Below are 25,929 nucleotides of genomic sequence, written 5' to 3'. Positions count from 1 at the left end.
AGGAACTAATAAGCCGCAAGCGCAAGGCATTTCTGATCTGGAAACAGCAACAGAACTCGAGAGCAAGAAAGCAGCTCTACAGAAGCCTGAAGGCCGAGGTCCAACAGAAAACTCGCGACCTAAAGAACAGATGGTGGGTGGAGAAAGCGCAGGAGATCCAGCAGCTAGCCAACAACAACGACAAGCGTGGATTTTTTAGCGCAATCAAGACCATCTACGGCCCAAGCACCCAAGGCCCTAACCCACTGCGGGCCAAGAACAAAGAGGTACTCATCAAGGACAGAGAGGCAGTCAGTGCTCATGAACTCATTTCTCTTATTTGGAAGGAGGAGAGCATGCCAGGGGATCTCGGAGACGCCGTAATTGTGACCATCTTCAAGAAAGGTGACAAGTCCAATTGCGGTAATTACAGAGGAGTTTCCCTGCTATCTGCCACAGGGAAAGTCATCGCAAGAATCCTCCTCAATCGCCTTCTCCCAGTGGCCGAAGAGCTCCTCCCAGAGTCGCAATGCGGATTCCGCCCACTAAGGGGCACAATGGACATGATCTTCACCGCATGTCAATTACAAGAGAAATGCAGGGAACAGCACCAACCGCTGTACATGGCCTTCTTTGATCTCACAAAGGCCTTCGACACTGTCAACCGTGAGGGATTATGGAGTGTCCTCCTCAAATTCGGTTGCCCTCAAAAGTTTGTCACTATCCTTTGCCTGCTTCACGACGACATGCAAGCCATGACCTGACCAACAGTTCCACCACAGACCCAATTCACGTACGAACCGGAGTCAAGCAAGGCTGTGTCATCGCACCAACGCTCTTCTCGATCTTCCTTGCTGCAATGCTCCATCTCACCCTCAGTAAGCTCCCCACTGGAGTGGAGCTAATTTACAGAACAAATGGGAAACTGTTCAACCTCCGTCGCCTCCAGTCCCGATCCAAGGTCGTCCTATCCTCTGCCGTCGAATTACAGTATGCAGACGATGCTTGCGTCTGCGCTCACTCCGAGGTCGAACTCCAAACCATCGTCAACACCTTCACCGAAGTGTACGAGAGCATGGGCCTTACACTAAACATCCATAAGACAAAGGTCCTCCACCAACCTGCCGCCGCCACACAGTACTGCCCCCCGATTATCAAAATCCACGATAAGGCCTTGGACAACGTGGACCACTTTCCATACCTCGGGAGCCTACTGTCAACAAGGGCAGACGTCGACGACGAAGTCCAACACCGCTTTCAGTGTGCCAGTGCAGCCTTCGGTCGCCTGAGGAAGAGAGTGTTTGAAGACCAGGACCTCAAACCCGGCACTAAGCTCACGGTCTACAGAGCAGCAGTGATACCCGCCCTGCTGTATGTCTCAGAGACATGGACCATGTACAGCAGGTACCACAAATGCTGCCTCCGCAAGATCCTGCAAATCCATTGACCGCATAGGCGCACCAACGTCAGTGTTTTTGCTCAGGCCAACATTGAGCATGGTCAAAGCTTCGATCAGCTCCGATGGACGGGTCACATTGTCCGCATGCCCGATACGAGACTCCCAAAACAAGCGCTTTACTTGGAGCTCCGGCACGGCAAGAGAGCCCCAGGTGGGCAGAGGAAATGCTTCAAGGACACCCTCAAAGCCTCCTTGAAAAAGTATAAGATCCCCACCGACACCTGGGAATCCCTGGCCCAAGACCGCACAAAGTGGAGGAGAAGCATCCGGGAAGGCGCCGAACACCTCGAGTCTCTTCGCCGGGAGCAAGCGGGAGCCAAGCGCAGGCAGTGCAAGGAGCGCATGTCAACCCAAGTACCCCACCCACCCGTCTCTTCAACCACCGTCTGCCCTACCTGTGACAGAGACTGTAGGTCCTGCATTGGATTAATCAGTCACCTGCGAACTCATTTTTAATGTGGAAGCAAGTCATCCTCGGTTCTGAGGGACTGCCTAAGAAGAAGACTTATGTCCTTTTCAATTATTATTTTAAAACGTTATGGTCACTATTGTATAGATGTTCCCCTACTTTTACTTCTCTTACCTGCTCTGGTTCATTCCCCATTACTAGATCCAATAATGAATCCTCCCTTGTTGGGCTTTTTACATATTAGGTTAGAAAGAAGTCCTCTACACATTGTAGGAACTCCATTCCCTTATCCCCTTTACCTACCTCTTCTGTCCAATTAATATCGGGGTAGTTGAAGTCCCCCATGATTATTATTTGATTTTTTGACTCATTTCCCTAATGTGTTTGCCGGTTTCTTCCTCCACCTCCCTTCCACTATTAGGTGGACTGTAGACTGCCCCTATTAGTGTGATTGATCCTTTGTTATCTTTTACCTCTATGCACATGGATTCTATTTCTGTCTTGCTGATAGCTGCGTCACTTTTTTCTACTGCCATTATGTTATCCCTAACAAGTACAGCTACTCCACCAACCCCTTTTTCCCCCCTCTATCTTTTCTAAATAGGTTATACCCTACAATGTTTAATTCCCAGTCCTGATTTTTCTGTAGCCATGTCTCAGTAATCCCTACTATGTCTGGTTCCTCACAATGCATGATTGCCTCCAGCTCCCCTGTTTTATTACGGACACACTGTGCATTGCTGTACAGACAGTTTAACTCATTTTTAATAGCAGTTCCTTTCACTTTATTTTTAAGCATTTTTTTACACTCCTGTTCTATAACTCTATTTATTCCCTGGCCATCAATGTCCTCCCTTACTTTACTCTTTCCTATGCTCTCCTTTCCTGTTTTGTTTATATTTAGGCTGGTTTCATTTCTTGTAGATCCCTCCCCCCATCTTACTTGTTTAAAGCCTTTGCCACCTCCCTATTTACCCTTTCCCGCTAGGTCCCATTCCGGTTCAGGCGGAGCCTGTCCCATCGGTACAGCTCCTTCCTGTCCCAGTACTGGTGCCAGTGTCCCATGAAAAGGAACCCCTCTGTTGAAAAGTTGATCACTGATGCCTGTATTTACTTTCAGATATCGGTGATCAACTTTTCGGTGGCCTTAGTAACTGTGGGTCTACCTGGCAATCGTCGTGCCGCACTCCTCCATGCGCGCTCCCCTCCTAGGTGAGACGGTCAGCCCACTCTGTGCTGCATGTGTGGCGGCCGCACTCTGCTCCGTGCCTCACGGCTCGCATCAAGCCCGCCTCCGGCCACTGCTCATTCACTTACCTTTGACCACTGTATCCCCCCGCTCGGTAACACATTATTTTGCGGACCCCCTGAAAAGTCTCTGCGGACCCCAGTTTGCGGACCACTGCCCTAGTCAGTGAGGGAAGCTGCAGGACATCAGATTGAGCCATGAATATATGCAGCCTGTACGAGGAAAGATTAGTGCAAGTTAGTTGTGGACTGCTAATTTGTGAGTTTAGCTCTTAATAGTGACAGGGTCACATGTTTTATTTTATAGCATGAGGAGCAATGAGAAATAGATGAATCTCACTATGAAAACTGTATTCATTCATATATTTCATGTACAATAAACCAATTTGAAATTGCATCTCCGACACTAAAGTCTCTTAATTTAAAGTATAATCGCAGTTCCTGTGGTCACTGGCTTTTATCACCCTTTTTGTTTAATTGGTAGGTAGAGAGGATGGGTGGGGAAACAATCTGCGGATTTAGGAAAGGATGCAAATTTGGTAAAGAAGAAAGAAAGAACTTGCATTTCTACAGGACCTTTCACAATCTTAGGACGTCCCAAAGCACTTCACAGCCAATTAAGTACTTTTGAAGTGTAGTCACTGTTGTAGGCAAATGCGACAGTCAATTTGCACACCGAAAAGTCCCACAAACAGCAATGAGATAAATAAGCAGATAATCTGATTTAGTGATGTTGGTAAGAGGGATAAATATTGGCTTGGACATCGGGGAGAACGCCCCTGCTCTTCAAATAGTGCCATGGGATCTTTTATGTCCACCTGAGAGGGCAGACATCTCATCTGAAGGACGGCACCTCCGACAGTGCAGTATTCCCTCAGTATTGCACTATTATGTTCTCAAATCTCTGGAGTGGGGCTTGACCCTACGGCCTTCAGACTCCAGCGAGAGTGCTACCACTGAGCCAAGTCTGACACTGCAAACAGTAACAGGCAAAAAATTGCAGCAACGGGTCCACATGCGGCCAAGTCTGAGAATAGAACCATGCAAGTTTATATCACGGGAGGAGGCCATTCGTTCTCACCATGTCTGTGCCAGCTCTTACTCTAAAACAATCTAAAACTAATCTCACTGTCCCACCCTCTCCCCACAGGCCTGTATCTTCCGCTGCTTCAAATATTTATCGCATTTTCCCATAAAAGATTCAATGCTCTCCGTTCCAACCACTCCCTGTGGTAAAGCATTTCATTCTTCAAAAGCCTCTGCGTAAAGGAATTTCTGCTTGCACCTCTCCTCACACTCCTAGTGACAGTTTTAAATTGATGACCCATTGTCACGGATTCCCCAACCAGAGGAAATGGTCTGTCTTGTTCACCGTATCTAAACCCTACATAAATCTGTTTGCCCATGCCACTAACCTGAACTCTCTGTCATCCTTGCTGTTTGCCAATCCCCCTACTTTTGTGTCCTCAGCACGTTTTAAGATTGTGCTCCCTGTGCTCCGATTCCAATCATCAACATACACCAATAACAAAAGTGGCCCCAGCACTAATCCCTGGGATGCACCCATTCCACCTCCTCTCCAATCCAAGCGACACCCAGTCTAACTCTTTCTTTCCTGTCCATCAACCAACTCCTGTTGCTACACTGCCTCTTATACTACATGCCTGAATTTTTCTAACAAGCCTATCAATTTGTTAACCAAATATGTCCTAGCTGCACTTGATTAGCACATGCACTTTTAAATGCTTACTCATTTTATCTTGAATTATGGATGTTGATTGAAGCACTCACTGTTGACTGACTTCTACCGAATTATGCAGTAAACTTGGAACTACAGTGTGTTGGATAAAACAGTGTAAGATTGACTCCTTTTCACAGTTAATGTATGTTATATGTATGTATGTTAAATACCTATTTGAGAGAAATCTTATTGCACGGAGCTCCCACACCACGGAGCTCCCACACCACGGAGCTCCCACACCACGGAGCACCCACCTACTAGACCAAGCGCTGACGTGACCTTACCCCTCACACTCTCCATTCGCAACTCAGCTGCAATTTCTGAGAGGCATTGTATGGATGATTATCGATGGGTTAAAGCATGAGCTCGCTGGTCTAGCCCTATGCTGCAGGTAAATGTAAGTACATTTTTTGTCTTTATGATTCTTAACTTTTTTTAAATTCTGCATCGCAGGCTTTGTAATCCTCAGTCAACCGATATCATCGTTGATCCAATGTGTGGAACTGGAGCCATACCGATCGAGGTAAGGCCATCGAGGAGAGCCGGTCTGGTGCAGAGTGGTGTGTCCCCAGCATTCCATGCATCGTATCTCCTGCACTAGATCACACACCTATGTTACAAATTCCGGTCTGCCATAGATACCTTCTCAGGTTCAGTGGTGTCAGTTATTCTCATAAGCAGATCCCGCGACCCTTATGTTTTAGAGTTGGCTTGCACTGCCTAATACCTACTAATATAATCTTATACTTATTGTCCTCCCAGCACTTTTTTCTTTGTCTCCATCTCTCTCCCATCCACTTTTCTCCGTGTCTATCTCCTCTATTTTCCTTTCTCTCTCCTTCCACTTCGCTCTTCCTCCCTCCGTCATGTGTTCTCTCCCTGTGCTTCTCGCTCTTCCCCCCCCCCGCCTTGCGTTTTCTCCTGCATGCTTCTCGTTCTTCCCCCCCCCTTTGCATTTTCACCCCCATGCTTCTCCCTCTTCCATCGCAACCCCCCCCCTGCTTTTTGCACTCTCCCCCTGTTTCTCTCTACTTTTGTTCTCTTTCACTCCCTTCACCTGTTACTCTCTCAATTTTTACTTTCCCCTTATGCAAACTGCAACAGCACTTCACAGCCAAAGTCAGGCTACAAATGATTAAGTATGAAAGCTGTGGGTCAGAAGGGGGAAATATTACCACAGCATGCACCCTTCGTTGTCCATTGTGAAATGTTTGGAAATGAACATAACTGTTTGCAGTGGCCACATTCCACTAACGAATGTTCCAGGATATCCAGCAACATCCCATGCGCAACAGCAATACATGCATCGTATCTCCTGCACTAGATCGCACACCAAGCTGTGACTGAGGCCCATTCATTCAGGACTCCATCGCTGCATCAACACCCACCTATATTGTTACTTTGTTGCTTAACAACTGCACCCTGAAACTGACTCGCACCATACCGCCTGCTGCTTACAGTGAGACTCATGCATTACTTATTGCTGCATATCTTGCACTTTGTCCTTTGCAACCCACCGAGACGGGCCTTGCACCCCACGAGTGACGTGCACACACTGCACTGAGCCATACAGACCAGAAGGTGGCTAGGTTCCATCCATGATCTGTGCTAAATTAGCTAGTCTCAGATGGGATGATAGTAGGTGCACTACAATTGACCTATGCGCTATGGAAAGGAAAAATTAGCCAGGGTTCCTGACCGGTCGGTGCCCAGGCACCCCAGCTGGAAAGTGCTTTGACATGTGGTAAGTGTAGCTTGCTTGGGGGAGAACCGGTGACTTTGGACCTATAGTTCCCAAAGCTCTCCAGCACTATTGTTTTTCTCATGTTATTTATGGGTCTGTTGTAGACTAATTGATAGAGATTGATAACTATGACTAGTCAACAACTCCATTATCATTGTATCATGTGACTACCAGGATGGTAGAAGGCGAGCTAGATGGAGCGTGGTCTGTTTTCCTCTCATAACTCCTATGCTTCAGTGAGGACAGGATGGGGCTCGGCTGTGACGTCGTCCACAGTCAACTATTCTGCCAACACTCACTATCTAGGATCACCTGGAGAATGACCACTTGGGTGAGATAGTGGAGGGTGCCCAGCACCAGTGGAACTGCAGCCCAGCAAGAGTCGGCACCTTCACTGGGCAGAGGTGGGGTAGGAATAAATAAAGTTTGGATATAGTGACAGGGAATTACTTCATCCCTCCTGGTAGATTCTTACCTTGATGTGCTGATGTTCGTAGTAGGTCTCCTTTTTATTAGTTTTGTGAGTCACAAACAATGAAGTAAACCTGCCCCAGAAGATTACATGGCGCCAGCTGGGGTGGGGTGTGTCTGTATTGGGATGCACAGGACATCACAGCTGTATAGGACAGGCTGGATGGACCAGTGCATCTTTTCCTGTCTTGTCATTTTTCATATGTTCGTTTGTATGTATGTACAATGTGTGTAGTGTAGGCAGTATCGGAAATCAATTAAAGGTTTAAAGCGGAAGGTTTGTAGTCCCAAATTTATAGTGGTTTTTAAAATCCTGACCGTGTGGTTCCCCTGGGGTCCCGGGGGAGGCTGGTCCGAGTCTGTGCCACCCTCCACTTCCAGTGGAGTCTCTTCAGCACACAGCTGCACTCCTACTGGTGATGCCGTGGATCGGCCCAGCAGAGAGGGAGGTCTGTCTACACTACAGTCAGAAAGTTGTCCAAAGGGGTCAAAAATTCTTGTAATTACTTTTTCTGTATTAAACGAGGCAGTACTTTGAACAGAAGATACTCCCTCTGGACTATGCCGTGGACCTCAGTATTTCATTTAAATACCCCTCTAGGGAGCTTTAGAATTCCCACAGTGTTACTTTCTTGGTGGAGACAACAATGTACTGGCTGTGAACAGATCCGTCAATAACATCAACTCCCTACAGAAGAAGAGACTGGATAAGGGAAGGTAAGGATTCGTCCTGCTGCACACAGCGGTCACTGAGTTCTACCTTTCTGTGAGTGAATGAGATGTTAGTTATAACTGATTGATTGATTGATTGATTGTACAATCAGGGTGATAGTCTAGCATCAAACCTCCATTCCTGCCAAATTAAGCTTTTCCAACTGTAATTTTTCAGTTAGTCTCCCCTCACCTGAGGACATTGCCCAAGGAGGGAGAAATCAGCCAGGATTACAGCTCCTGATCACTGACCTCAGTTACAAAACGTGTGTCTGGCGAAGAGAGCTTCGTGCTCAGTTGGGATGGCCCCTGCCATATGGCCAAGAAACCTGCCGAACTCGCTGTCCAGGCTCATACGTGAAGATTGTCCCTTTGGATGGAGAGTGTCCGGGTCCACATGGAACTGTACACGCCATGGGTCAGTGTCTTCAGGAGAACCGGGTGTTAGGGTCACTTCTTTCCCTGTTTGCAACTTGGATTTTGTGTAAGAAAACTAGAAAAATTCCTGGAAAATTAAGAACAATCAATCATCAAGAGTCAGGAACTGTAATTATTTTTCATTCAGAAATCTCAGTTAAAAACCCATACTGCAGGACATCACCAAGGTTGAAAAGAGTAGGAGAAGATGTGATAAATTGTAAAAGAATTGGGTGGGGACAAGCTTGGTTGTTAAGTGCCTGTAGCGATGTAGTATTATGCTGCCTGACTGTTTAGACATTGTTGAGTCCCGTTCTGTGCGTCCAGTTTTAAGAATTGTCCCCCGCCCCTTTGTGATGGCTCAGTTGGTAAAGCCAGTGGGTAACTCGGCCATACAGGCCAAGTTCATTCCCAGATTTCTGCCGAGTTGGTTGATCTCAGCTGGGATGGTGGTCAGGGCAGTGCACCTGGACCTAAGCACCCTGGGGTCAGGAGAGGAAAATCAACCAGGGTTCCCGCTCCTGATGCCTGTCCAGTGGCCCCCATAACTGGATATCTTGCCAATACTCGCTGTCTGGGCTCACACTTGAAGGATGCACCTGTGGGTGAGGTACTGTAGGGCACCTGGCAACTGTGGAAATATACTCCAATATGGGCAGCATTTTCAGGGAGGGAGTAGGGGCAGATGTAAGAAAAGCATCCTTGTTGTGATGAAGGCCAACTTGTGGCCTCACTTAAAGTCCATTCTTTTACAGAATTGTGTTTTATTGTGCATTGCAGGACTACCTGGGGCATGCCATTGGATGTTGTCCAGTGGGACATCTGTAACCTTCCCCTGAAGACCAGTTCTGTAGATGTAGTTATATCAGATATGCCTTTTGGAAAGAGGTAAGACACTACTGTGAAATTAATTTGTCAGTCACCAGAAACAACAGCTGATCGTTCATCTCATTGCTGTTTACAGGATCATCTTGTGGGCAAAATTGGTTGCCCCATGTGCTTACATAAGTCATTGCAGTTCAAAGCAATACATTGCAAAATGCTTTGACACATTTCAGAGATGTGATAAGGTGCTGTATTCTTGGGTTGTCTGACTCTGGCCCTCTGTGTATTCTTCCCACCATCGGTGACAGCGCATTCAACTACTCCCCAAAACTCCTCGCCACCTTTAAAAATATACTCAAAACTCTTTTCGATCAAGTTTTCAGTCACCCCTCCTAACTCCCCAATTCTCAATATACTTCCACTTGTGAAGCGTCTTGCAACCCTCTCTGTACTAATAACTGCTTTGTAAAGTAGTTGATATAAAGAGAAAGACAGAACTTGCATTTATATAGCACCTTTCATGACCTCAAGAGGTCCCAAAGCGCTTTACAGCCTAAGTGTACTCATTGTTGTAATGTAGGAAACGCAGCAGCCAATTTGTGCACAGCAAGGTCCCACAAAGAGCAATGTGATAATGACCAGATAATCGGTTTTAATGATGTTGGGTGAGGGATCAATATTGGCCAGGACACTGGGGCGAACTCCTGTGCTCTTCGAAATTGTGTCATGGGGTCTTTTACTTCCACCTGAGAGGGCAGACAGGGCCTCGGTTTAACGTCTCATCCAAAAGATGGCACATCCGACAGTGCAGCACTCCCTCAGTGTCAACCTAGTGTCACTGGAATGTCAGCCTAGATTATGTGCTAAAGTCTCTGGAGTGGGAATTGAACCCAAACCTTCTGACTCAGAGGCAAGCGTGCTATCACTGAGCCACAGCTGACACACTAAATGTTGGTATCCGTTAAGCTTACTTTAAATAATTGCCATTTATGCCTCAGTCTCATTTTCTTAGTGTACTGATAAGTAACATTCTGGATTTATGCACCCTACACCATTTAATGTTTTATATATCTCAAGCGGTCCCCCTCCCCCTTAAACCACTTTGGTCTAGACTCTAAATCTTAAGGTTCTCTAATCTCAGTTTATCCATTTTACATTAGGGATCATTCTTCATTCTGTAATTCTAATGCAAGTATATCTGCCAATTCTGAGTACAGTACTCTATGTGGACTGACCAGTGACTGTCGAGCCCTAGCATACGTCTCTAGACTTGCACTCCACTTGATTGGCTGTTATTTCACCTGCTGCTAACCTAGGTGACAAACAGTGTATTCTCAGCTCTAAAATGAATTTGGATTCAAATGTGTAGCTGATTTCATTTAATTTCAGAGTCCATTTGTGAATCTGCCACCCCAGGATACAGCTGAACTCTAGACTGCTGGCAGGTTCAGGGAAACCTCAGTCTCCGTGGGCCGACTGGTTTTGTTTCCCCCAGCTCCTGCACTGTGAAACTGAAGTAAGCACTAATATTACAGTGATGAAGTCAATGAAAACCTGGATCTGAAAGATTCCATGGCGTGATGGTAGCACCCAAATTAGGTAGTGCTGTTGCCAGGTAGACGAGCCATCAGCCCCAATAGGCCCAGATGCTGAAATGAGCTCACGGCACTCAGAAGGTTAAAGCCCAGCATCACTCCTAAGTGGGGCCGTCTCCATTTTATAGTTTTAAGAAGCACCCAACTCTTAAATCCCCAGTGAGGCTGCTGTACTCCTGGAAAAACCCAAGATCTTGGGGGTGGTGGCAAACCTGTAGTTCTATTTATGATGTCCCTTGAAAGAAAGAACTGGCATTAAACTGGAGACCTGCTCTTTTTATTATACATTTTCAGGATGTGAGTATCACTGGCAAGGCCAGCATTTATTGCCCCTCCCTAGTTGTCCAGAGAAGCTGATGATGGGCCGCCTTCTTGAATGGCTGCAGTCCATGTGGTGAAGGTGCTAGCTACAAGCATTGCTCTTTCCAGTTTCTTACTAGTGTGCCCGCCAGTCCCTATTGGCTCTCTAATAGAAAAGAGACCTGTGCTTTACACTGCCTCCCACAGAAAGCTCTCTGGAGTCTCAGAAAGCTGGGCCCTGGTTGTTGTCTGAGGCATGGGGAGCACCTCCTTTATGTAACAGCAGTTATACTCACCTGCTGCTGGCACTGAATTCAGTCAGCAAGTACCTACCCTGGCAGAGTGGGCACTGGAATCCTTACCATTCCTAAGTGGTGATCTGGAGCTGGACTGATTCACATGTCACACCCAGAAAGGTTGCTGGCACTGTTTCTGTTGACCATGTTTATTCATGGCTGATGTCATTTAATTATGGCCACTGGCCTCTACCCAACCTGGTAAGTAGGAGGTGGAAGACTTTATAACCGATAGCTCAGCTGGTTACAGATCATGAAGGTCTCGGGTTTGGCTCTTGCCTGTGCTGAATTTAGCTGATCTCGGCTAGTACAGTGGCAACCCGTGGTCTAGGGAGACGAAAAGTAGCCAGGGTCTCCGCTCCTGATTGCTATCCAGTGACTCCTGTTGGAAAGTGTATACATGGACATCGGGTGAGGACAAGATTGGGCTTGACTCTGATATCCCCCATAGTCAAACAGGCTGGGCTCACCTGAAAATTGGCCATTTCGGTGAAATACTGGAGGTATCTGCGGAAATGTATCTTAAGCAGAGTTGTCGTCTTTGGGAGAGGGTAGAAGAAAACCTTTTAGAAACCAATCATCATTTTCTGAACTTTGTTGAATGAAACCAGGATAGGCTCCAGGAGGAAAAACTGGGACCTGTATCCAGCCTGTCTGAAGGAAATGGGACGCGTGTGCAGACCAGAGACTGGCAGGGCTGCTCTCCTAACACAGGACAAGAAATGCTTTGTAAAGGTAAGAAGATGCCTACATTCCTGGGTTTGTTCTGTCAGACTGGGACACGGAGCTCCTGATGAAATCACATGAGACGCTCTTGTGTTGCATGTTGCACAGTGAAATTTGGGTGTAGCTTGCTGAGCTGAGACCTTGTATCGATCAACGACTACACATTACAGTGATGTCCTGGCATCCATTTACAAATTCATCAATATAATCCAGTGCTTGGATAGGAGTTCCTGGGGTGTCTCTGAGTTGCCAATTGGTGCCGATATTGGCATTTTTTTCCTGGCCCACGAGGAACTTGATTTAGATGGCCCCTTACCCACTTCAAAGGACCTTTGCAGCCAGCAGACAGGGAGCTTTCATTACGTCAATCTGGGCTAGATTGGTCCTAGTGGTGAAAGGGCGGTATGTCTGAGTGAAAGGTCACTGAAACATTATGTACTAGCTGGAGTGCCCAGCGGTGCCGAGGCTTTTTCGAGTGCATGCTGTTGTTGGAAGAGAGAGAGAGAGCGACTGGGGGGGAAGAGAGAGAGAGCGACTGGGGGGGAAGAGAGAGAGCGACTGGGGGGGAAGAGAGAGAGAGCGACTGGGGGGGAAGAGAGCGACTGGGGGGGAAGAGAGAGAGAGAGAGCGACTGGGGGGGAAGAGAGAGAGAGAGAGAGAGCGACTGGGGGGGAAGAGAGAGAGAGAGAGCGACTGGGGGGGGAAGAGAGAGAGCGACTGGGGGGGGAAGAGAGAGAGCGACTGGGGGGGAAGAGAGAGAGCGCGACTTGGGGGGGGAAGAGAGAGAGCGACTGGGGGGGGAAGAGAGAGAGCGACTGGGGGGGGGGGGGGGAAGAGAGAGAGCGACTGGGGGGGGGGGGGGAAGAGAGAGAGCGACTGGGGGGGGAAGAGAGAGAGCGACTGGGGGGGAAGAGAGAGAGCGACTGGGGGGGGAAGAGAGAGAGCGACTGGGGGGGAAGAGAGAGAGCGACTGGGGGGGAAGAGAGAGAGCGACTGGGGGGGAAGAGAGAGCGACTGGGGGGGGAAGAGAGAGAGCGACTGGGGGGGAAGAGAGAGAGCGACTGGGGGGGGAAGAGAGAGAGCGACTGGGGGGGAAGAGAGAGAGCGACTGGGGGGGAAGAGAGAGCGACTGGGGGGGAAGAGAGAGCGCGACTGGGGGGGGGAAGAGAGAGAGCGACGGGGGGGGGAAGAGAGAGAGCGACTGGGGGGAAAGAGAGCGACTGGGGGGGAAGAGAGAGAGCGACTGGGGGGGAAGAGAGAGAGCGACTGGGGGGGGAAGAGAGAGAGCGACTGGGGGGGGAAGAGAGAGCGACTGGGGGGGAAGAGAGAGAGCGACTGGGGGGGAAGAGAGAGAGCGACTGGGGGGGGAAGAGAGAGAGCGACTGGGGGGGAAGAGAGAGCGACTGGGGGGGAAGAGAGAGAGCGACTGGGGGGGAAGAGAGAGAGCGACTGGGGGGGAAGAGAGAGAGCGACTGGGGGGGAAGAGAGAGAGCGACTGGGGGGGAAGAGAGAGAGCGACTGGGGGGGAAGGGGGGAGGAGGGAGGGGGGGGAAGGGGGGAGGAGGGAGGGGGGGGGGAAGGGGGGAGGGAGGAGGGGGGGGGAGGAGGGAGGGATAGGGAGGAGGGGAGAGGGGGATGTCCCGTCCACCCGATGTCCCCCCCCCCCCCCCGGCTTCAAGACCGCTGATTGCGGCTGTGAGAGACGGCCGGCGGGCCCGGTTGCCGGGGTAACCCTTCCCGCTCTCCAAGCCCCGCCCGAGATCCGCACTCCCGAGAGCCCCGCCCGAGCCGAGCGGGGAGCAGAGAGAGACGCCATGTCTCAGCTGCTCCTGCTGCGCGCGCACCCTGTGTATGTCCCGTGACCCTCGTGGCTGACGCCGTTGCCCTGGGTAACGTGACACGGGGGAGTCAGGGGAGCTTAGCAGAAGCCGTGGGACAATTACCTAGCTTGGGCGTGGCTGGGCAGGAGAGGCCCAGGCTTTGAGGCCTAGGTTCTGAGGCCTTACAAAAACGGGGAAAGGTAGGAAAAAGAATCTTCAGGTTAGAGAAAATATTTACAAATGAATGAAGTTTTTTTTAAAACAATTTAATAAAAGCAATTTTTTTTTTGCTGGAAATGTATATCTGAAAAGAAAGTCGCAGAAAGCGGGAAAAAGAATGGAAGCAAGATGGCGGCTACTCACCTCGGTTCAGAACGATAAGGCCCGCCCACACACGCACCGATTGGTCGACCGTCAGGTCACCAACGTGTAGGATTGGTCAATCGTCCCATCACTCGACTGTAGGAGGGCCAGCCCGCACGCGCCAGGAACCCGGCGTGCAATTGGTCGACCTCGACGTCACTCTATCGCTAATGAGCGGATAATGAGATGCTAATGAGCGGAATTTTGAACGTTTTTTGGATATCGCGGGCGCAATTTTTGTCCGGCCGAAACGTAAATATGCTTACGACTGTTTTGGAATGGTAAGCTTTCTTTTGACGTAACGCACGCGTAGGAACGCTCTATAACTTTCGAGTGCATAGCCGGACGGACAGACACAGACAGACAGACAGACATATCCGTTTATATATATAGATGTGTGATGCTGACGATCAAACGCTGAAATCCGTTTAAATCAACTACCCGGCTCTGTTTTGTTACTTCATTATCTCGTATTAAGTTTACAGAGCAGTTACCACCCCAGCACCCCCCCCCCCCCACCCCCCCCCACAACACCCAGAGTGGTGACACCCTGAGCCGACCCTAGCAAATGCATCTCGTGGTGCCACTCTAAACCATGGCAGAATTTCCATTTCCTCCGATCAGTCCCTATGCCACAAAGCAGCTGTGAGGAGGTGGGCTCCTCTGGTGTACTGGTTGTGCGTGCAGTAGCCTGGTGACAAATCTTCTACCAGTTTTTGTTGCCCCTCCCACCACCATGGCGCTGCCTATTGCTTAAGATCTGGAACTGTGGGCAAAGGCTAGGGGGCATGAACCCATTGTTTTGCCCTCATCCATCGATGCAGTACTGTGGCATCACTCTACCTGTCAATACCAATGGTGATTATTGCCATAGTAACATTTTAATACAGCCCATTGAGTTAGATGGGGGTAGCATGTAGTAACTCCTCCAGAGACTGCTAAGTGCACCACCTATTAAGTAGCTGACTCCTGCAGAGACCACATGCTCCATCTCAGTAGGCAATGGTCGGGGCACAACAATAGCATCAGTGTTTCTTGTTTCAGCTTTTGATAACTAAGCAATCCCTGTTGGAATTGGGTGTGTGTGGGGAGCGGTGATGATAGGTTTGTGCTTGGTTGTGATTAGCCTGCCAAGACTTGCTTTCTAAAATCATGTACAAAAAATGGGCACTTGACCAAGGTACCAGAGGGTGACTGGATCCTATGGAACCCTATTCCAGCAAGAGTTGGAAGCTGTTCAGGTCTTAACCAAGTTTTCTGTAAGTATAATTTATTGAGAGACCAGGACACACATTACCTGAATATACAGGGTCTAAAATCCACCTGCAGCCCCAGAACTTAAAACTTGTATTCAATTTCTTACTGTAGGCCATGTCAAGAATGGGCCACCTCTGGAAGAAGTCTCACACTGTCTGGGTGAACGTCGGCGGGCTCCATGCTGCTGTTTACTTGCTGAAACGCACCAGTCTTTCCTTTGACAAGTTATTTAAGGCAACCCAAGAATCTGCTCATAGTGAGGCGATTCCCTGTAAAACAGGGGCAGAAGAATAAGAGGAACTGGGAGTGTACACTCCCAAGGGAAACCATTTATGTGGGATATTTGTTTGAAAGAGAGGGGGACAGTCCTTGAACTTTGTTGCTGTCATTTTGTACGTCCAATGGAACATAATGGGGAAGAAATTTGTCCTCTTATCAGTTGACCATGGGTACCATTTTCAGACTTCTTGAGCCTCACCTTGGCTGAAGAAGGCAGGGTAACGGTGAACAGCGTTACAAGGGCAAACACTTCTGAAAATCAGAGGAGAGGGAGAGAGCAGTTTGAGGAGATTAAAACCTCAGTAACACTGGATAGACCCTCTCCATTCTCAATTACATCCATGTCTTGCAATAGATCCAGTGTTGGACTTTGGCCAGCGTTTCCCCATGGTAGATTGTTAGTTTCGGTTAGATTTACAGGGCTGAGAAAAATTGGGGACACAAACAGTGGGCAGAACTTTTCCTTCAAATGAACCAGAGCCAACAGACCACAGACATTCTGCACTTCAGTTGAAGAATTCCCTGTTCTGCCTGTGTTTAAAACTGTCTGGAATTCTTGCTGTTTTTGTTGTAAGCTAACAGCCAGTGTCAAACGTTCAGTTTTTTGGGGTTGTCCTATTATAATAGGGGGTGGAAGGTAAATGTTTAATCTCCCCCTTGCTAAATGTTCATTCTCCCCCTTTGACTTTGTTGAATTTTTCCACCAAGATTTCCTTTCCCCTATCCCCCACCACCGCCATAGCCCTTGGCTCTGATATCTGTTTATAAATGCGCCACCCAGCACGGTGATGGTGCATACAAACCAGGAATGTTCCCGGTTCAGTGCCTGGGTGGTGCTCCGCCAGTTGCCCTCCTCATTCCTGGATTAAGTAGGTGGGGGAAGAAGAAATGTCAAGGTTTCCACTGCTCATCACTATCCAGTAACCCTTGCTGTAAAGAGCAAATGTGGGAACGTTGGCTGATATTTTCCTATGGTTGAATAGCCTGCCATCATTCGCTGGTTACGTTCACATGGGAAGAATGGCACTGGAAGCAGCTGGCTGTCTGGGCTGCATTTGACCCATGTCCAGAAAGATAGAAGGCAGCGTCTAACCTACTTCACCATCCAGTCCCCAGTATTGAGAGGTGAAGTAGAGAAACTCCCACATTATCCTTGGTGTTTCATTCTGATTCTAATACTTGCAGTTACATGGTGCCTTACCACATTGAAATGCTTCACACAACTCCTTGCTGTTTGTACTGCTCCTGATGTAGGCTTGTCTTCGATTTGAGTCATCCTCTGCACCCTGCTGCAAAGTGTGAGGCAGGACTGGCAGTGTAGGCAAGATGCCTTGTCTTCAGATTGAAGACTATCTACAAGCTGACTTAATTGTTCTTTTCACACCTGCAACAGGGATAAAATATATTTAAACTGGTTACATTAAAGTGAGAATTTGCCCAGTGTTTTGATGTGCTGAGCGGAGTCGGTGAGAGTGCAGCTGAACTCAAATACATGAGTACATTTTGTCTTTTTTTAAGGTTATTTAAATTTTACAATAAAGGTTTGGATCTGATTACATGATGTTTGTCCATTTTATCCAGCAGTACTGTCCCTGACAATAACCCTCAGTTAAACATCAAAAAGAAGACAAATTAGGAGAGCGACGTGAATTTCTTGACTGGACTGCTGATTGAAGAGGGAGTTGGATAAGTACTTGGAGATGAACATAATAGAGAGGATGAGCTGTGTTGTAGTTTGATATTTTCAACACTAGGAGCAGCCAGAAAGACCACAGTGAGATGCCGGGGTTCCTGAGTTAATTGTTTCTGGTTACCAATTCTCCGTCATCTTGTGAAAGTGCAGACATTTTCCTGAGTTACTGCTTCATAGGTGCCATGGTGTCGGCCATTAGGTGTATGTCGTGGCTCAGTTGTTAGCCATTAGAAGGTTGTGGGTTGAAGTCCCACTCCAGAGACTTGAGCACAAATTCTAGGCCGACACTCCATGCAGTATTTGAGGGAGTCTTTTCTTCTTAGGCAGTCCCTTGGAACCGAGGATGACTTGCTTCCACATTAAAAATGAGTTCTCAGGTGACTGATTAATCCAATGCGGGACCTACAGTCTCTGTCACAGGTGGGGCAGACGGTGGTTGAAGGGGCAGGTGGGTGGGGTGCTTGGGTTGACGTGCGCTCCTTGCGCTTGCTCCCGGCGAAGAGACTCGAGGTGTTCGGCGCCTTCCCGGATGCTTCTCCACTTTGTGCGGTCTTGGGCCAGGGATTCCCAGGTGTCGGTGGGGATGTTACACTTTTTCCAAGGAGGCTTTGAGGGTGTCCTTGAAGCGTTTCCTCTGCCCACCTGGGGCTCTCTTGTCGTGCCGGAGCTCCGAGTAGAGTGCTTGTTTTGGGAGTCTCGTATCGGGCATGCGGACAATGTAACCCGTCCATCGGAGCTGATCGAGCGTGGTCAAAGCTTCGATGCTGGGGATGTTGGCCTGAGCCAGAACACTGACGTTGGTGCGCCTATCCTGCCAATGGATTTGCAGGATCTTGCAGAGGCAGCATTGGTGGTACCTGTTGGAGGAGCTGTCTTACGGATGAGACGTTAAACCGAGGCCAGGTCTGCCGTCTCAGGCATGGCACTATTTTGAAGGGGAGCAGGGGCATTCTCCCTGGTGTCCTGGACAACATTTATCCCTCAACCAACATCACTTTATAAAAAAAAAAAAAAAAAAAAAAAAAAAAAAAAAAAAAAATTATGTGGTCATTATCACATTTCTGTTTGTGGGACCTTGCTGTGCGCAAATTGGATGCTGTGATTCCTACATTACAACAGTGTCTACACTTCAGAAGCACTTCATTGGTGTAAAGGGCTTTTGGATGTCCTGAGGTTGTGAAAGGCACTACGTCAATGCAAGTTTCCTTTTTTATAAAGCAAGTAACGGACCAAGTTTGCAAGAAAGGAGGGAGAGAGAAAACGGAACTACAGGCCAGTTAGCCTGACATCAGTCATTAGGAAAATGCTGGAATCTATTAAGGAAGTGGTAACAGGGCACTTAGAAAATCATAATATCATTAGGCAGAGTCAACATGGTTTTATGAAAGGGAAATCGTGTTTAACAAATTTGAGTTTTTTGAGGATGTAACTAGCAGGGTAGATAAAGGGGAAACCAATGGATTTAGTATATTTGGATTTCCAAAAGGCATAAGGTGCCACATAATAGGTTGCTACGCAAGATAAGGGCTCACGGGGTTGGGGGTAATATCATAGCATGGATAGAGGATTGGCTAGCGGACAGAAAACTGAGAGTAGGGATAAACGGGTCATTTTCCGGTTGGCAGGCTGTAACCAGTGGGGTGCCGTAAGGATCAGTGTTGGGGCCTCAGCTATTTACAATCTATATCAATGACTTAGATGAAGAGACCGAGTGCAATGTATCCAAGTTTGCTGACTATACAAAGCTGGGTGGGGAAAGTAAGCTGTGAGGAGGGCACAGAGCCTGCAAAGGGATATAGACAGGTTAAGTAACTGGGCAATAAGTTGGCAGATGGAGTATCGTGGGGAAGGTAGGAAGAATAGAAAAACAATACTTTTTAAATGGTGAGAAACTATTAAATGTTGGTGTTCAGAGAGATTTAGGTGTCCTCGTACAGGAAACACAGAGTTAGCACGCAGGTACAGCAAGCAATTAAGGAGGCAAATAGTGTTTTGGCCTTTATTGCAAGGGGGTTGGAGTACAGGAGCTAAAGAAGTCTTGCTACAATTGTACAGGGCTTTGGTGAGACCACACCTGGAGTACTGTGCACGGTTTTGATCTCCTTATCTGAGAAAGGACGTACATGCCTTAAGAGGCGGTGCAACGAAGGTTCACTAGATTGATCCCTGGGATGAGAGGGTTGTTCTACGAGGAGAGATTGAGTAGAATGGGCCGATACTCTCTGGAGTTTAGAAGAATGAAAGGTGATCTCATTGAAACAGACAAGATTGAGGGGGATTGACAGAGGTTGTTTCCCCTGGCTGGAGAGTAGAGCCTGGGGGACATAGTCTCAGGATAAGGGGTTGGCCATTTAAGACAGATGAGGAGGAATTTCTTCAGAGAGTTGTGAATCTTTGGAATTCTCTGCCCCAGAGGGCTGTGGACGCTGAGTCTTTGAGTATCTTCAAGGCTGATATAGATAGATTTTTAGACTCTAAGGGAATGGAAGGATATGGAGATTAGGTGGGAAAGTGGAGTTGAGGTGGATGATCAGCCATGATCTTATTGAATGGCGCGAAGGGCCCTATGGCCTACTCCTCCTAATTCTTACGTTAAACATCTTTATCACTTTCCCAATGGGAAGGTGACATCAATTGGAGGAGCTCAGAGCATTCTCTGGTAGGCTTTCCAAGCATCCAGGGTGTCGGATGGATCAATGTGTCGACCCCAATCCCTACATCAACAGGAAAGTGTACCACTCTGTTAATGTGTAGGCCATTTAGGCTATAGCAAAGTGATCCTGTTAGTGCCTATTATCTGGGGAGCAGCCATGATGCTCTCATTAGGGAGCAGTCCACAGTCCCTGTATTCTTTGACTGCTCCACGAAAGTGAACTGATGAGTGTTGGGAGAACAGAGCTACACTTCAGAGCTATTGCTGATGACCCCAATCAGAATGACACAGCTGCAGAGCACAGATACAATGAAGCCCACGCCACCACCTGGATTGCTGTGGGGTTGGGATAGTAAAGGAACTATGCCGTTGTGCGGACCATTGTACTGCTCTGCAGTCCAACCAAAATCCAAGAACTGCTTTTGCCATCCAAGGAGGAGTGCATGTAGCGGGACGAGGAGGAGGTTCTTAGGGCTGCAGGACCACAGGAATTGAACGAGGAAGAAGAGGAGAGCGACACAGAGGAAGCTGATGTACAGGCAGGGAGATTGCAGTACAGCTTCCAGTAATGGATCCCTTCTGCCTCTCCCACACGGTGTCACCCCAAGACCATGCTGCACATTCCTTCCACTGAAGCTGAACTGCCATCTTTAAGCCCGCCTGCTAGATATTTCCCTAGCCTTACCCAACAACACTGTCCATACAAAGCAGAAATAAAAAGATTTATACTTCTTTTGTGCTATTTACTTTGGTATTCTGGTCCAGGTTCTACACTTGTGCTTCCTGTTATTACATGAAATGTACAGCACAGCAACAGGCTATTCGGCCCAACTGATCTATGCTCCACACAAGCTTCCTCCTACCCCTCTTCATCTAACCCTATCAGCATATCCTATTCCTTTTCCCCACTCATGTACTTATCGAGCTGACCCTTAAATGCATCTATGCTATTCGCCTCAACTTCTCCATGTGGTAGCAAGTTCCACATACTCTCTGGGTAAAGAAGTTGCTCTTGAATTCCTTATTGGATTTGTTGGTGACCATCTTATATTTGTTTCCTCTGGTTTTGGACTCCCCCACATAGAATCACAGAAGTTTCCGGCACAGAAGACCCATTGTGTCTGTGCCGGCTGAAAAAAAGCCATCCAGCCTAATCCCACTTTCCAGCTCTTGGTTGTTAGCCTTGTAGGTTACTGCACTTCAAGTGCATATCCAAGTACTTTTTAAATGTGATGAGCGTTTCTGCTTCTACCACCCTTTCAGGCAGTGAGTTCCAGACCCGCACCACCCTCTGGGTGAAAAAAGTTCTCCTCAACTCCCCTCTAATCCTTCTACCAATTACTTTAAATCTATGTCCCCTGGTTATTGATCTCTCTGCTAGGAGAAATAGGTCCTTATACACTCTATCTAGGCCCCTCATAATTTTATACACCTCAATTAAATCTCCCCTCAGCCTCCGCTGTTCCAAAGAAAACAACCCCAGCCTATCCAATCTTTCCTCATAGCTAAAATTCTCCAGGCCTGGCAACATCCTCGTAAATCTCCTCTGCAATCACATCTTTCCTGTAATGTGGTGACCAGAACTGTATACAGTACTCTAGCTGTGGCCTAACTGGTGTCTTATACAGTTCAAGCATAACCTCCCTGCTCTTATATTCTATGCATCGGCTAATAAAGGAAAGTATCCCGTATGTCACCTCAACCACCTTATCTACCTGTCCTGCTATCTTTAGGGATCTGTGGACATGCACTCCAAGGTCCCTCTGTTCCTCTACACTTCTCAATATCCTACCATTTATTGTGTATTCCCTTGCCTTGTTAGCCCTCCCCAAATGCATTACCTCACTTCTCCAGGTTGAATTTAATTTGCCCTGCTCATGCTGCCCACTGGGGCCACTGCCAACCACAACCCCAAATCTAACAATCTCAGTTTTGAAATTTTCAATTGACTCAACAGCTTTTTGGGGGGAGAGAGTTCCAGATTTCCACTACCCTTTGTGTGAAGAAGTGCTGCCTGACATCACCCCTGAACGGCCTAGCTCTAATTTTAAGGTTATGCTCCCTTCTTCTGGACTCCCCCACCAGAGGAAATAGTTCTTCTATCAACCCTGTCAAATCACCATCGTTATTCCTCCTAAAAGGGTTAAGTTATGAGGACAGGTTGCATAGACTAGGCTTGTATTCCCTTGACTATAGAAGATTAAGGGGTGATCGGTCTTATCTATCCTATCAAATCCTGTAATCAGCTTAAACACCTCAGTATCATCACCCCTTAATCTTCTACACTCAAGGGAATACAATAGTCTGTGCAACCTGTCCTCATAATTTAACCCTTTTAGTCCCAGTATCATTCTGGTGACTCTGTGCTGCACCCCCTCCAAGGCCAATCTATCCTTCCTGAGGTGCGGTGCCCAGACTGAACACAATACTCCAAATGTGATCTAACCAGATCTTTCGACAATTGTAACATCACTTCCACCCCTTTGTGTTCCAGCCCCCTTCAGATAAAGGCCAACATTCCATTAGCCTTTTTAATTATTTTTTGTACCTGCTCACTAACTTTGTGATTTCTGTACGTGGACTCCTAAATCTCTGCTCCTCTATAGTTCCTAGCTTCGTGCCATTTGGAAAATATATCTTTCCAAGGTCCAAAGTGGATGACCTTACACTTCCCCCACGTTAAACTCTCCACCAGCCACAGTTTTGGCCATCCGACTTAATCTATCAATGTTCCTAACGTGGTGTCATCAGCAAACTTTGATATGTGGTTTTCTATTCCTTTGTCTTTTATATCATTTATAAGTAACTAGCTGAAGTGCCCGGTGGTGCCGAGGGTCTTTTGAGGGCATGTTGTTGTTGGAAGAGAGAGAGCGACTGGGGGGAAGAGAGCACGCGACTGGGGGGGAAGAGAGCGAGCGACTGGGGGGGAAGAGAGAGAGCGACTGGGGGGGAAGAGAGAGAGCGACTGGGGGGGAAAGAGATCGACTGGGGGGGAGAGAGAGAGCGACGGGGGGAAGAGAGAGAGCGAATGGGGGGAAGAGAGAGAGCGAATGGGGGGAAGAGAGAGAGCGAATGGGGGGGAAGAGAGCGAATGGGGGGGAAGAGAGCGAATGGGGGGAAGAGAGAGCGACTGGGGGGGAAGAGAGAGCGACTGGGGGGGAAGAGAGAGCGACTGGGGGGGAAGAGAGAGCGACTGGGGGGGAAGAGAGAGCGACTGGGGGGGAAGAGAGAGCGCGAATGGGGGGGAAGAGAGCGCGAATGGGGGGAAGAGAGAGCGAATGGGGGGAAGAGAGCGAATGGGGGGCAGAGAGAGCGACTGGGGGGGAAGAGAGAGCGACTGGGGGGGCAGAGAGCGCGACCGGGGGGGCAGAGAGCGCGACCGGGGGGGCAGAGAGCGCGACCGGGGGGGCAGAGAGCGCGACCTGGGGGGCAGAGAGCGCGACCGGGGGGGCAGAGAGCGCGACCGGGGGGGCAGAGAGCGCGACCGGGGGGGCAGAGAGCGCGACCGGGGGGGCAGAGAGCGCGACCGGGGGGGCAGAGAGCGCGACCGGGGGGGCAGAGAGCGCGACCGGGGGGGCAGAGAGCGCGACCGGGGGGGCAGAGAGCGCGACCGGGGGGGCAGAGAGCGCGACCGGGGGGGCAGAGAGCGCGACCGGGGGGGCAGAGAGCGCGACCGGGGGGGCAGAGAGCGCGACCGGGGGGGCAGAGAGCGCGACCGGGGGGGCAGAGAGCGCGACCGGGGGGGCAGAGAGCGCGACCGGGGGGGCAGAGAGCGCGACCGGGGGGGCAGAGAGCGCGACCGGGGGGGCAGAGAGCGCGACCGGGGGGGCAGAGAGCGCGACCGGGGGGGCAGAGAGCGCGACCGGGGGGGCAGAGAGCGCGACCGGGGGGGCAGAGAGCGCGACCGGGGGGGCAGAGAGCGCGACCGGGGGGGCAGAGAGCGCGACCGGGGGGGCAGAGAGCGCGACCGGGGGGGCAGAGAGCGCGACCGGGGGGGCAGAGAGCGCGACCGGGGGGGCAGAGAGCGCGACCGGGGGGGCAGAGAGCGCGACCGGGGGGGCAGAGAGCGCGACCGGGGGGGCAGAGAGCGCGACCGGGGGGGCAGAGAGCGCGACCGGGGGGGCAGAGAGCGCGACCGGGGGGGCAGAGAGCGCGACCGGGGGGGCAGAGAGCGCGACCGGGGGGGCAGAGAGCGCGACCGGGGGGGCAGAGAGCGCGACCGGGGGGGCAGAGAGCGCGACCGGGGGGGCAGAGAGAGCGACCGGGGGGGCAGAGAGAGCGACCGGGGGGGCAGAGAGAGCGACCGGGGGGGCAGAGAGAGCGACCGGGGGGGAAGAGAGAGAGCGACTGGGGGGAAGAGAGCGACTTGGGGGGAAGAGAGAGAGCGACTGGGGGGAAGAGAGAGAGACTGGGGGGAAGAGAGAGAGAGACTGGGGGAAGAGAGAGAGCGACTGGGGGGGAAGAGAGAGAGCGACGGGGGAAGAGAGAGCGACTGGGGGGGAAGAGAGAGAGCGACTGGGGGGGAAGAGAGAGAGCGACTGGGGGGAAGAGAGAGCGACTGGAGGGGCAGAGAGAGCGACTGGGGGGAAGAGAGAGAGCGACTGGGGGGAAGAGAGCGACTTGGGGCGAAGAGAGAGAGCGACTGGTGGGAAGAGAGAGAGACTGGGGGGAAGAGAGAGAGAGACTGGGGGAAGAGAGAGAGTGACTGGAGGGGAAGAGAGCGACGGGGGGAAGAGAGAGAGCAACGGGGGGGAAGAGAGAGCGACTGGGGGGGAAGAGAGCGACGGGGGGGAAGAGAGAGCGACGGGGGGGAAGAGAGAGCGACGGGGGGGAAGAGAGAGCGCGGGGGGGGGGAGAGAGAGCGCGACGGGGGGAAGAGAGAGTGCGACGGGGGAAGAGAGAGCGACTGGGGGGGAAGAGAGAGAGCGACGGGGGGGAAGAGAGAGAGCGACGGGGGGGAAGAGAGAGCGACTGGGGGGGAAGAGAGCGACTGGGGGGGAAGAGAGAGAGCGACGGGGAGAGAGCGACTGGGGGGGAAGAGAGAGAGCGACTGGGGGGGAAGAGAGAGAGCGACGGGGGGGAAGAGAGAGCGACTGGGGGGGAAGAGAGCGACTGGGGGGGAAGAGAGAGAGCGACTGGGGGGGAAGAGAGAGAGCGACTGGGGGGGAAGAGAGAGAGCGACTGGGGGGGAAGAGAGAGAGCGACGGGGGGAAGAGAGAGAGCGACGGGGGGAAGAGAGAGAGCGACTGGGGGGGAAGAGAGAGAGCGCGACTGGGGGGGAAGAGAGCGACGGGGGGAAGAGAGAGCGACGGGGGGAAGAGAGAGCGACTGGGGGGGAAGAGAGAGAGCGACTGGGGGGGAAGAGAGAGAGCGACTGGGGGGGAAGAGAGAGAGAGCGACTGGGGGGGAAGAGAGCGACTGGGGGGGAAGAGAGCGACTGGGGGGGAAGAGAGCGACGGGGGGGGGAAGAGAGAGCGACCGGGGGGGAAGAGAGAGCGACCGGGGGGGAAGGGAGAGCGACCGGGGGGGAAGAGAGAGCGACCGGGGGGGAAGAGAGAGAGCGACCGGGGGGGAAGAGAGAGAGCGACTGGGGGGAAGAGAGAGAGCGACGGGGGGGAAGAGAGCGAGCGACTGGGGGGGGTAGAGAGAGCGACTGGGGGAAGAGAGAGAGCGACTGGGGGGGTAAGAGAGAGAGAGCGACTGGGGGGATAAGAGAGAGAGAGCGACTGGGGGGGTAAGAGAGAGAGAGCGACTGGGGGGGGAAGTGAGAGAGAGCGACTGGGGGGGGAAGTGAGAGAGAGCGACTGGGGGGGGAAGTGAGAGAGAGCGACTGGGGGGGGAAGTGAGAGAGAGAGCGACTGGGGGGGGAAGTGAGAGAGAGAGCGCGACTGGGGGGGGAAGTGAGAGAGAGCGACTGGGGGGGAAGAGAGAGAGAGCGACTGG

The 25,929-nt window shown here is 50.5% G+C and overlaps 2 protein-coding genes across 3 annotated transcripts in view; both read left to right on the top strand.

Annotated features, from left to right (window-relative positions):
- thumpd3 (THUMP domain containing 3) overlaps positions 1–17,193 on the top strand; it is a 45,777-nt gene extending 28,584 nt beyond the window's left edge. For both annotated transcript variants that reach the window (XM_086001319.1, XM_086001320.1), the window contains exons 6-10: positions 5,290–5,359; positions 7,653–7,768; positions 8,960–9,067; positions 11,807–11,930; positions 15,473–17,193. In XM_086001319.1, coding sequence (XP_085857445.1) covers positions 5,290–5,359; positions 7,653–7,768; positions 8,960–9,067; positions 11,807–11,930; positions 15,473–15,655 — 601 coding nt within the window. In that variant the 3' untranslated portion in view covers positions 15,656–17,193. The remainder of the gene's footprint in view (positions 1–5,289; positions 5,360–7,652; positions 7,769–8,959; positions 9,068–11,806; positions 11,931–15,472) is intronic.
- Positions 17,194–19,164: 1,971 nt separating this feature from the next.
- LOC147110912 (ras-related protein Rab-35-like) overlaps positions 19,165–25,929 on the top strand; it is a 35,113-nt gene continuing 28,348 nt past the window's right edge. Inside the window, exon 1 of the mRNA XM_085999979.1 lies at positions 19,165–19,183. Coding sequence (XP_085856105.1) covers positions 19,165–19,183 — 19 coding nt within the window. The remainder of the gene's footprint in view (positions 19,184–25,929) is intronic.

The sequence above is a fragment of the Somniosus microcephalus genome, chromosome 11, assembly GCF_052327205.1.
Source record: "Somniosus microcephalus isolate GS21.2 chromosome 11, FLI_Smic_1.0, whole genome shotgun sequence".
In the NCBI taxonomy this organism is placed as follows: domain Eukaryota; kingdom Metazoa; phylum Chordata; class Chondrichthyes; order Squaliformes; family Somniosidae; genus Somniosus; species Somniosus microcephalus.
The sequence above is the reverse complement of the archived record's forward strand: the minus strand, read 5'-3'. Positions and strand labels throughout refer to the sequence as shown.